This window comes from Grampus griseus, assembly GCF_964374135.1.
Source record: "Grampus griseus genome assembly, chromosome: 15".
NCBI classification, from domain to species: domain Eukaryota; kingdom Metazoa; phylum Chordata; class Mammalia; order Artiodactyla; family Delphinidae; genus Grampus; species Grampus griseus.
In genome coordinates, this window is record NC_139009.1 from 885,283 (window position 1) to 897,663 (window position 12,381).

General features: G+C 53.8%; 1 protein-coding gene across 2 annotated transcripts in view; it reads right to left on the minus strand.

Moving 5' to 3' along the window:
- The window catches only part of PXDN (peroxidasin), a gene marked incomplete at its 5' end in the record, with an annotated part of 67,492 nt that overhangs the window by 37,328 nt on the left and 17,783 nt on the right, over window positions 1-12,381 (minus strand). The window contains 3 exons of one of the 2 annotated variants that reach the window (XM_082672060.1): window positions 1,583-1,654; window positions 5,259-5,330; window positions 6,513-6,584. In XM_082672060.1, the coding sequence (XP_082528186.1) occupies window positions 1,583-1,654; window positions 5,259-5,330; window positions 6,513-6,584 (216 nt within the window). The remainder of the gene's footprint in view (window positions 1-1,582; window positions 1,655-5,258; window positions 5,331-6,512; window positions 6,585-12,381) is intronic. The other variant, XM_082672061.1, reaches the window with a different exon arrangement.

Here is a 12,381-nt window from a genome sequence, read left to right on the forward strand (position 1 = left end):
GGAGTCTTCCCCCAGCCCTGGGGCAGGGGGTGTCCACGCACGGCCGGTTGCTGAGGCTCTGTCCCAATCGATTTCGCTCAAATAAACTCTAAACATTTGTATAAGCCTCCGCTTATCTTTTAAGGCCTGCGAGAGCCGACGTGCTGGGCAGACACGGGGCTCGGGACCAGCCTCCCCACATGTGCCATCTCTGGGCATGGGGGGCCCCGCAAGGATGGGGACCCGAAGCGCTCTGCACGCGGCGGGGGCAGATCTGAGCGCGCTCCTAGGGGAACGCTTCCCTCCCCCTCACAGTGCCTCCCTGAGGGGCGGGGACGGGTCCCAATCTCCCTTCATCCCTAAGTCTCAGCAGCAGAGACCCCTCCCTCCCAGCGCCTGATCCTGGGTTTGGAGGCAGCCTGTCTCAGGATGCTGTCCCGAACCCCTAGGACCTTGGTCACTAACTCCCACTCGGCGCTCCGTGGATGCCATTCCCCTTCCCTCCTCATTTCTCCCAGACTTTGCCTCTGTTTTCCTCAAAAATAACCCCGCTCACCCCCTCCCAAGGCTCGATGGGCCTCACCTAGTTCCACACCTGACAGCATGTGTAAATCCCAGCCCCAGATCCATTAAAACTGAGTCAGATGCAGGAACGTGTTCCGGGGACCCTCCCTCCACCTGGGGGCTCTCCAGATACTCCCAGGTGTTTCTGTGATGATCTGATCCCTGTGTCATTCTCCCTGAAGCCGAGATGCACAGCCCCTCATATACAGCTTCTTTCTAAATCCAGTCCACGGCGAGCCGTGCTCGGGAAAGTGGCTCTCAGCTGGATAAACAAATGGGTATCTGAAAACAAGAGCCCTGCGTGTGCTTCGGAAGCTCCTGGTTCAGGTGAGGCCTCCCCAGCTCTGCCTCAAGGCGTCTGGAGATGTTTCCATGTCCGGCCAACTGACAAAACACGAACCACATCCTCAGCTGCAGCACCCCCGTGAATAAACTGCCTGACACGGGATGACTCCAGCCCATTGATGGACGGGTGACCCGCCAGGCAAACAGTCAGAAAATGCCTCTGACCAGGAATTCTACTTCCAATGGGCATGCTGACCTCACAGCAAAGTAGGACTTCCTTCACACGCAGCCCAAGAAACAACATCCAGCGTCCCCTAACTGGAAACACATGGAAAAGTTTATTTTCTCCAAAATAATGACCTCGTGAATGACGCAAGTAAACCGGACGTGCAGGTTCACAAACAGGAAATACTGTACGAGGAAAACAACTTCCTGGTCCCCGAAAGACCTCTACTTGCTCAGATCTGTTTACAAGTCTATCTTGTTAAACTGGAAGCACCATGGGGACAGGGGTCAACCGGTGTTACTGGTCCTTGCCCCAGGAATGCAGGGCACAGGGGGTGGGGTGGCTGCCCAGATGGGCGGGGTCAGAAGGAGGGAGGGACCACGGCTTTGTCATCTGCATGCACACAGCCCTACGCCCCCGGAGCACAGACATGCATCGTGCAAACAGCAGACTTGGCCTAGTTTTCCCTGCAAGAGGCAAAGGGCAGGTGAAATCTGAGACACCGCAGAGCAGAGGAGAGGCACTTACAGTTGCTCTAGAGAGGCAAGTCCCTTAAACGCTTGCCTGCCAACTGACTGGATCTCATTCTTGTACAGATAGCTGAAACAAGAAACACGGGAGGATTAGCACACGCACGCCAGGCCGTAACTCAGGGTGGAAGGAAGAATTCAGTTGGCACGTGGAGACAGTTTTCAAATTCATGATCGTATTAGGATACAAACAGAACGTTTACACAGTAGGTACAGTTCCTCCAAGGAGGCTCCCCTTCCCCTTTCTAAGGAAAACCTCCAACCGGAGATGATCAGACCACCGCCACGTCTTCAGGAAACTCACAGATTCTTGGAGGACAGCTTATGAGCAGCTGACAAAGCATTTGCTTCGAAGCCTGAAGAAAATAAAATCATTTCCCGAAAAACAGGTCAAATGCATTGAATATAGGCTCCTGTAACTGATACAGTTTCAAAATGCCCAGAGATAATCTGGGGAATAGAAATTACGGACTAAATTACGAAGACTACATATTCTGTTTTCCGCTCAGAATCCCGTTCTCCTACAACAGAAGCAACCAAGGCTGAGCAGAAGGGGCACCCGAGGGGCCCACTGCCTGTTCCTTATGGCCTGCACGCTAATGGTGCTTATGTTTCTAAATGGTGAAATATTTCGAAACACATGAAAATCACGTGAAATTCACATTTCAGTGTCCGAAAATACAGTTCTGTTGGCACACGGCCATGCCGACTCATTTACTGTGGTCTACGGCTGACTTCGTGCCCCATGGAAACACAGACGTATGGTCCTCAAAGCCTCACGCGTGTACTGCCCCGTCCTTTCCAGAAGAAGCTGGCCAGCTCCTGAAGGAACCCATCAAGGGTGAAGACTTTCACGCCAAAGTATCCAATTCCACCAGAAACACAAAACCACGTGTGTGGGGTCCACCCATCTGTCCTGGACTCCAGAACACATGTCTACCGCGGCCGTCTGGATCAGACGTGGAGACACCTGCCCTGGGCATTTCTCCATCGCTGATGTGGGCAGAGGGACGGATCGAAATCCACACCTTTCCTACAGTGTAACCCAGGCAGATCCTTCTCCACACACTGGGTGCCCGGTGGCTGGGCCCTCACCTACCTACCCACTTAATAAACGACACCGCTTTGTCTCAACGCTTGTAACGTCGCCTACTTCATTTCCAGGACATGCGTTTTACTTAATAATATTTGGTGCACGGCCCAGTCTAACAGGACCTGCTGTGCTGCCTTTAATCGCTGCAATCCTTCCAAGCGTTTTCCCTTCTCTCTCTGTGCAAATCTGCTGAGGCGATTTCAGCAAGAACTACAGGCCTTAACACAAGCCAGCCAGAATTCCCCCTGAAACTGAGGCCCAGTGCCTGAAAGAGGCCTGGCACAGACATTACTCCTCCAGGCTGCCGGGTCTGAGCCCTTGAACTGCCACCTACTGGCTGTGTGTCTTGAACAAGAATTAACGTTCTCTGCCTCAGTTTCTCCGTATGTAAGATGGAGTGAATAGCAGGACCTCACGGGATCACTGAAATTCAACCAATATATAGAGAGCTTTCGAACAGGGCCTCACACGTGCAACTCCTGTCCAGGTGTGAGTTGCTTCTCCTACTGCTAACCCTACAGGAGGTGAGTCTGAACAAAGGTTTCTGTGCCTGTCTCTTAAACACACACAAGCAAAACAAAGTATCAACACGGACATCACCTTGCATGCACTTCAAGAAGATGAGAGTAAAGGAATCCTGTCAAACAGTACATGCAGTTGAACCAAGCTAGGACGTATGAATGCATGCTGGTAAGGACACTGGAGCGTAATCTGTTTTCCTAAGAATAACTCGGTATTGATCATGATCTAACAGTAAATCATACATAATTTTCTACTTCATCAGAGAGTTGACCCTTTGAATATGAGTTCTAACTACCTGAAGGGTTAATTTTCATCATCCGGAAAGCTTAATGAAGGCAAAGGTATATTCCTTACCAGAAGTCACTGGAGCTCCAACACGTAAGGAACATTCAACCTCCAAAAATACACTTTGGCACTGATTAGATAAATACCAAGGCTGCAATAATCAGTAAACTGTGGAAGCCTTCTTCAAACATTTAAGATGCATACCGCACGGTCTCCTAAGTCAGTGCCTGTCAGGATGGACCCTCCCGATGTGGTCTGGGAAGTCGGAGGAGAAGGCTGGGTCACGGGATACCTTCCCGCCACAGCTGCATCCCTGTCCTGGTGTCTGTTCTCACAGTGGTCCATCTCCCCCCCCCGCCCCCACCCCCCGACCACTGCTCAGCCCATCCCGGTGACCCTGGAACCTACCGCGTGGGTGTCTCGGATGAGTTCAGGTGGGAGGGGGAAGGGTTGGCACGTGGATGCCTTGACAGGAAGCCCGTCAGCAGACGAGGTTTAAAAGTATGATTTTTAAAAACTGTCTTAAGTGAAAACTGAAGTATCCCTAACTACTAGGGTAAATGATAAGTTGCTCTTAAGTAATTCAAACCAAAAAAATAAAAAATAAAAAAATTTTTTCTTAGAAACAGACTAAACATGCACACACGCACTGCAAATACTGGCTCTCAGTTAACGGACTCTGCTTCTAAGAAATCCAGGCTTTCTTCTGGGGCTTACACAGCACTTAAAATCAAAAACCAAAACAAAACGTAAGTAAATAAATGAAAAGACCTTTCCCTCATTTTAAAAATGAGCAACAAAGCTTAGTGTGAACATTGTTAATGAAAAATTAATATACTGCATCAAAAGTGATGGAGGAAAGTGTGTAGACACGACACTTTCAGATTCTTTGTGGACGAAGATGTATTTAATAAACAGTTAATGTTATCTCTTGCTCATAACCACTGTCTCACCTAAACTCAACAGGACTTGGAGACATCCAGGTTCACTTAAGCCACACGTTTCCCCCCAAATCACTGATACCAATCCCTCATTAAAATGGGTCTAGCTGAACAGTCCTAAAATGAAGAGTAATTTCCTCAAAGCACATGATACTTACTTCTAATCTGTTAGAACCAGCAATGTACTCAGTGTTTTGTTAAAGTTTCCAACTTCAAAATAAGTGCCTGTGAAGGTATTGAACCAGGCGAGGTCACTTTCTAACTGCAAAAGTGACTTCAACAAGCAGATGTTTTAAATGCTAATAAACTCATTAATTCAAATCAGTTTTTAAAGGTAGAATAAAATTTAACTACATAAAAATAAGAGGTGAAATCACTTGGCGGAAGATAGGGAAAATTAGCAGGAATTAGTGACATTCCAGAGGGATCTGTCATTCCCATCTCACATCTCGCCCACCCTGAAAGCTCAGATGCCACAAAGTATGTCAGCTGTCCACACTGGTGGCTGAACATAACTCACCACCTTCCATCTCAAGAAGCGTCATTATTACCCGAGGATGATTTTCAGAGGCTATAGTTTTTAATTTTATTCAACCTATTCTACTTAAGGCTTAGCAGATAAACACTAGAAATCACATAAGGCAGCACTTTATACTGATAACAGCTCACTTTAAAAGTCCCAACCAAAGTTTCACTCACCTTGCGAAAATAAAACCTCTTTTTCACATGACTGTATTCACAATAATTCATGAACAGTACAATATTTAGCTCAGTGAGGAAACAGTCCGAATACAGGTAACAGACTCTGGTGTAAAGAACTGGTCATGACTTACAGGTATTTTAGATTCTCCAAGTCTTCAAATGACCCACCAGGTATACTCTTGATTTGATTATTGTTGAGAAGCCTGTGAAAGAAAGTCTCAGTAAGAATTTAAAAAACAACACGCTTCTGAATCGTGTTATGATTAAGCCACAGACCTAATACCGACGTTCGCTAAATGCAAATTAACACAAGCAAGAGCACTGCTGGTGCTGGGTGCTCCCGGCTGCAGGTTTCCTCAGGGAGGTCCATATCAGCGCACACTGCCGCAGCTCTGCATACAGTGGAGAAGCAATCCCCTCTCTCCTGCACAGAGACGTCTCTTCCATTTCCCCGCCAGCCAGCTGGGAGGCCCTCGCGGAGGTGCAGGGTGTCCCGGAGGTGGGTGTCTCACCATAGAGCTTTCCTTTTCACAAGGAGGGAGCTGGGCCCGAGCCACCCGTGTCCCCCCCACAAGGCTTACACAGCAGTGGTGAACGTTCCTGACCCCCAGGGCCTGCACAGAACAGTCACCTCCTGGGGCAGAAGGGCCAGAACCCGTCTCCGCCCACGGCATTCAGCACAGCCCATGGCAGCCTGGAGTTGGGGTCTAAACCCTGGGACACAGCTGGACAGCACCCCAACCCCACCAGGGCCCGTACTAGCTCAGAGGAGGGCCATCCCCTCGACCCTGCAGTGGGAGACGTGACCAGCACAGGCCTGGATCACACCCAGAGGATGGACAGGTTCACAGAGGTCAGATGAGACACACGGGGACAAACGCCATGACGGCTGCCAATCCTGGGACCCAGTCCTGGCATCTTAACGAGCAAATCCCTCTGTCAGGCTCCACGGCAAAACTTCTCAGCCATGCCCACCCATAGCGGGCAATGGGGTCGACGTCCCTCAGCCTTCAGGATGTATCCCCAGGGGAAAGGTGTGATGATTTTTCAGAGCCCAGCCTCGGGATGTACCCACAGGGAAAGGTGTGATAATTTTTTTTTTTTTTTTTTTTTTTTTTTTTTTTTTTTTTTTTGCGGTACGCGGGCCTCTCACTGCTGTGGTCTCTCCCGTTGCGGAGCACAGGCTCCGGACGCGCAGGCCCAGCGGCCATGGCTCACGGGCCCAGCCGCTCTGCAGCATGTGGGATCTTCCCGGACCGGGGCACGAACCCGCGTCCCCTGCATCGGCAGGCGGACTCTCAACCACTGCGCCAGCAGGGAAGCCCCTGGTGTGATAATTTTGATATCTCTTTTCTACCGGCTCCCAGTACAACGTTTGGACTTACAATGTGTTCAAGTTTCTCAGCCCCCTGAAGGCCCCCGGCTGGATCTCTCTGATTCTGTTAAAGCGAAGATCCCTGTGAAGAGACAAGAAATGCATTTACGGAGAGAAATCCGCGATTGTCACTAGTTGTGTGTCATCTCTAAATATTGTTTCCAAGCAGTAACAAGGCATTTAATAAATTAAGCCTCCCTGTTCATTCCCTGGATGCGTCAACCCTGGGCCAAGGCTAACAAAGACATGAATATTTGTCTGAATGACAGGTGGACGCTCTCACCTCACAGAGTTTGTTTAAACAATAATTATGGGGAGACAACAGGTTCTTTGGTCACCCATCCATCCGTCTCCGCCAGCCCACGGGAACGCTCAGGGCTCAGTGTTAAGACAACACACAGGGTGGATTTGCAGGGCCTCACGAAGGGAGTCACCCCTGGAGCAGGCGTGGAAACACTGGGGTTCCCTCCGGTAACCTCTGAGCTGGAACTCACTCCCCCAGTAAGGACATTTAGCCCGGACGCTCAGAGCCACAAAGCTCATTCAGCGTGCGAGCTGGAAAAACAAGGCTCTTTCGTGTGTGCATCTTAACACGGTAGATAAAATTAAATGCACAAGTAGAAGAGTGGACGGAGGGAGGGCCTGAGCAGCCCAGGAGAGACCAGAGCCTGAGGCAGAAGCCGGCCCGGCAGCAGGAGACGCGCGGACACGGGGCAGGCCTGCGGGGCTCAGGCCGGGGCCAGGAGTGCCGGGACAGAAGGTCTGCTGAGATGCCCGCTCCCACCCTCCCCCAGCTTGACTTAAAATCTATCAGTTGACCAAGTATGAAAGTCACTGACAACTAAACACAAAGACCCCTTTCTTGACCAAAGAATCTTAGAAAAATTAAAATTCCCTCCTCACAGGCTGAATGCCTTCCATCACAGCCCAGCAGGGATCATGACGGGCTGAACTGTGTCCCCACCAGTTCACATGTTGAAGCCGGACTCCCAGGACCTCAGAACATGATCTTATTTGGGGACAGAGTCCTTCCCGAGGTGACCAAGTCCCAGTGAGGTCACAGGGGTGGCCCTGGTCCAAGACGGCCGGTGTCCTTGTAAAAAGGGGAGAATTGGAGACGGCACACGGGGGGAGGCCAAGGACCGTGGCAAACCTCCAGAGCCGGGCGGCGGGCGGCGTGGCGGCACGGCCTGGCTCAGAAGCCCCCTCGCGGCCACAGAAGGAGCCCGCCCTGCCAGCTGACCTTGGACGTCCAGCCTCTGGGACTCGGGGAGAACAGACTCCTGTCCTGTCGGTGGTGCCTCGATAGGGCGGCCACAGGAAACCCCCACGGGCATCCTGGTGCAGGTCACGCGTGGACAGCTCTCCTACGACACTTACTGAGCCCTTTCGGCGTTCATCACCTTTTCAGGAATCTGATTCTGTTGACCTGATCCAACAGCTCTCACTGATGACAGAACTGGTGTGAGTTTGCGGTGGAGGCTCCCCGGAAAGCGCTTGTTCGAGCGGCTGAAGCCACCCTTGTCTGCGTCGGGCAGCGCGTGCAATGCACGGCCTTCGGGCATTTGCTGCCTCCTCGGGACCCAGGCAAGCGGTCAGCACCTGACCCTCACCCGGCTTCACTCTCTTTGGAGGCCCTGTTGCCCACCAGCTGCTCCCCCAGGACCCCTCCTCCCCTGCACAGACAGGCTTGTTTTCTAATAAAGAGTAATTTACGTTCATATTCAGAACAGAGTGCGCGGCCCCCTTGGGGGGGAGCTGGGAAGGGGAGGGCAGATGGGGCCAGCGCCCCGGGGACCCTAACACTCCCCGCACTTCCGGCTTTCTTCTCAGCTTCAGAGGGCTAAGGTGGCCCCGTCAGCGTCTGGTTCTGTCCCCCAAGGCTTAACCCTGGTCCTTCAAGCCCGCTCACGCCCTGATCCTAGCGCAGCGCCAGGCCCGCCCACTTTCCCCAGGCAAGGTGCAACATGAAGTCCGCCTCCTCTCCTCTACCACCAATGCTTGGCCAGGCCCGGCCATGTCTGCAAACCCGATCTCACTCTTGGGCTGGACGCCGTCCATGACTGCCCAGCCCACTGCTCCCACCACTGTAACAAAAGTCCTGACCGGGACTGCGGCGGCCTTTCCGGTGGGCCCCGTCCACCCCTCCTAATGCTTCAGGCCCATGGGCAGCCTGCATGGAGGACCCAGGTCCCCCGACCAGGGATGCAGCCTGCAGACCTCTAAGTGGACCGTGTGCCCAACCCACTGCCAGCGCTGGGCGAGGGGCCTTTCAGGGCAGCCACGTGCACCTCCACGTGGCCCACACGGTGCATCAGAGCCAGACAGAACTTTCGTTTCCATTTCCTGCAACACATAAACGGTTCCAAAGCGTTATCACTAATAAGTAAGTAACTGTTCATCGAGGCGCGTCTGGAGGCCACATCCCTGCCCCTCACAGCTTCCCCTCCTCCCCGGTCGCTCTTTGGGGTTACTCTACCTCACCCTTCCACTGTTTCCTTTGGAAAATCTAAGCAAATAGAACGTGTGTCTATTTCCCTCCCTTGCACAAAAGGCAGCTCACTGTGAACACGCTTCTCCTCCCGGGATAAACTGCGGAGCTTCCCGCAGTCGTGTGTGGACATGGCCGCACCTCCTTCCGGGCAGCGACCGTGGCCCGTGCTCGGGCCACCTGGGAGGGCCGCTGCGAGCCGGCACGGGCAGTAGCCGGGACTGGCTCTCTGGACCCCTCAATTCACACTGTCGCTGAGGTATTCACGGAATCGATTCCTAGAAAGGCGTGGCTGGGCCGAAGGATAAACAGGCGTCATGACAGCTGACATCTCTGGGCTTGCTAAGTGCCCATCACTTCCATCAACACACGTGGTCCACACACGCCACACGCTGTGGGAGCCCGGCGTCGCACGGGAGCGGGTGACCTGCGGGAACCAGGCCCGGGCACTGCCTTTCATCCTCTGCTCCCAGCATGCGGCTGAGCGGTGAGGGCTCCAGGAGGCTGGAGACCGGGGACAAAGCAGCCCAAAGGCGACTGCACGTCCAGACCAGGCGGGCAGGCCCCCCAGAGCCCAGGGGCTGGTGCAGCCCGCGAGCAGGCGAAGGTTAAGGGCAGGCTGTGCACGGCGGCAGGGAGGGACACAGTCGGCGGGGGCGGCCCCAGGCTGAGAGGCGTGGCCACCGCTGGTGGGAGGGGCCTGGAGGAGTAAAGTGACAGTAGGCGGGGACAGGCCTGAGGGCCCAGCGGCACACGCACCACGCTTCCCGTGCTCACGTCCACCTGCCTAAGCGCTCGGAGCCCTCGCCAACCACATCCCTAAGGGCTGACCCGGGTGCGTCCGCCAGAAACACGGCGCCCAAGCACGGGGCCTCCCAGGCCAGGTCTGAGCGGCGCAGATGTCAGTGGGACTGGACCTCACCCCGCCTATGCCTGCCAGCTATGCTAGGAAGGCAAGGCCCGACGCCCCTCTTTCCGGGCAGACCCCAGAGCAGTGTCTGCAGGGAGCAGCCTTGAAGGATGGGTAATGCCACCTCCGGTCACCCTAATACTTGCCCACCACTCCCCCTACAAGGGTGGCCTCCCCAAGGTCAGTGCTTCTCTCCTCCGAGGGACGTGAGGGCTCAGGAACCAATGCCCTTGTCTTTGACCCCAGGCTCCAGGAAGGAGAGAGCCTGAACGTCACACCCTCGACGGGAGCTGTGTCTCTAGGTGATAAAGTGATGCGTCAGGCGTTTCTGGCATCACGCGCTTCACTGCAGAGTTGGGTTCACCTACGTTCATGACACTTAACCACAGGACTCACTTTTAGTCCCCCCCAAAATCCAGTACTGATGCTGCTGATTTTTAAAATATAATTTAACTCAGGGCTTCCCTGGTGGCTCAGTGGTTAAGAATCCACCTGCCAACGCAGGAGACACGGGTTCGAGCCCTGGTCCGGGAAGATCCCACGTGCCACGGAGCAACTAAGTCCGTGCGCCACAACTACTGAGGCTGCGTGCCGCAACTAGTGAAGCCCGTGCTCCGCCACAAGAGAAGCCACCGCAGTGAGAAGCCCTTGCACCGCAACGAAGAGTAGCCCCCGCTCGCCTCAACTAGAGAAAGCCCGCGCGCAGCAACGAAGACCCAACACAGCCAAAATAAATAAATAAATAAAATAAATTTAAATATATGTATGTGTATATATATATAATTTAACTCAATTCAGTATTTACTGAGTAGCTTTGAAAAAACAGGGGTCATGGCTAGAAATCACAGAATGTTGAGACACTATGATACATGTATTTTTATTGGTTTTCATCTCTTCCTCCTTTCACAGAAAACAATAGAAGAAATAGCTAAAGGAATGAGGGGGAAAGGAAACACGACAGATGGAGAAGCAGACGCTGGCGGCGGGACGCAGGTCTGGCGCAGAGTATCCCAGCCGCCAGTGCAGAGACAGCCTGATCAAGTACACGATCGTGAGCTCCAAAGAGCCCTCGGCACGCTGCCCGGGAGAAGTGAAGCTTTACCGATGCTGAGACACAGGCAAAGCTTCTCACAAACACTGGGCACGCAGGTGTACCTCCCAAGCACAAGCCTCGTGACTGGCTCTGCGTGTGTGCTGCCCCCTCCCTGTACGCACTGGCAGGACTTCAGCGTGTGATGCGGGCGAGCAGTTACAGAACTTCATCCTGTCCATCCAAGTGCATCCTTCCAGCCTCCGAGGCCTCCCTGGACCCTGATTTGTATCAAGGACTCACTAATCCTCCCAGGAGTGTGTCACCTACAGGTGTCATAGGCACACACTCTCCTTCTTCACTCAAATTACTGAAATTTAAAAAAAAACAAAACAGGGGCTTCCCTGGTGGTCCAGCCGCTAAGAATTCGCCTTCCAACGCAGGGGACGTGGGTTCGATCCATGATCGGGGAACTAAGATCCCACGTGCCGCGGGGCAACTAAGCCCGTGCGCCACAACTACTAAGCCCGCGTGCCACAGCTAGAGAGAAGCCCGCACGCTGCAACTAAGACTCGATGCAGCCAAATAAATATAAAAAATTAATTAATTAAAAAACAAAACCCAAAACAGAAATGTAGGTCAGCAAAGAAAAAAGCAGCATCCGATGGTGAAGAGCACGTGGGTTCTGGTCAGAGGCTGGGGAGAGGCCACATGGGGCCAGGTATCCTGGACGAGGGACAGTGACAGAACCTACACTTGCACCCATCGCAGGGGGACAGCCCTGCTCCAGCGGGACCCAGGGCCTGGACACGCCATCTCTGCATGTGCAGGGTGCTCCCGGACACCGGACGGTCCAGCGTCCACTTCAACAACATGACAGCCCATCCCTCCCGAGGGCCCAGGGTGACCACGCGTCCTGGCTGCCCCTCAGCCCCACACCTGTTAAAAAGCGCTTTACTTTCAGGAGTGGAGCCGTCAGGGGCCCGAAGTCCTGGCTGCCCAGGTTCCGCCCCTCGTCCTCCTTGCCATGGCACGAGGTGACCCCAGGCGGCCTGAAGGGACGAGCTCAGAAGAGTCACAGAGGTCAGCGGTTGAACCGCCACCGTGGCAAAAGGCCAGGTTGCTGGGTCTGCTTTTTCCTCCCCCTGTGCTGTGGACTTCTGTAAAACACAGAAAACGTTATGTCGTCCGACGTGGCAGCAGAGCCCAGTTGCCAGGAAAACGCCTGTACTTATCAGTGACAGAGCGGCCCTTGTGCGATCAGTTGTGCAGACGGCACTCCGGGCCTGGCTTCTTCGGATGACGTCCAGGGCACCAGAGAACAGGCGGGCCCTCCCCACCCAGGAGCCTCAGGGCGCAGGGAGAGGGGCCCCGGCGGAATCGTGCCCCCCCCCCCCCACCGAGGGCTGGCGCTCCCGTCGAGGGGAGCTGGCGTCGGGGTCTCTAGA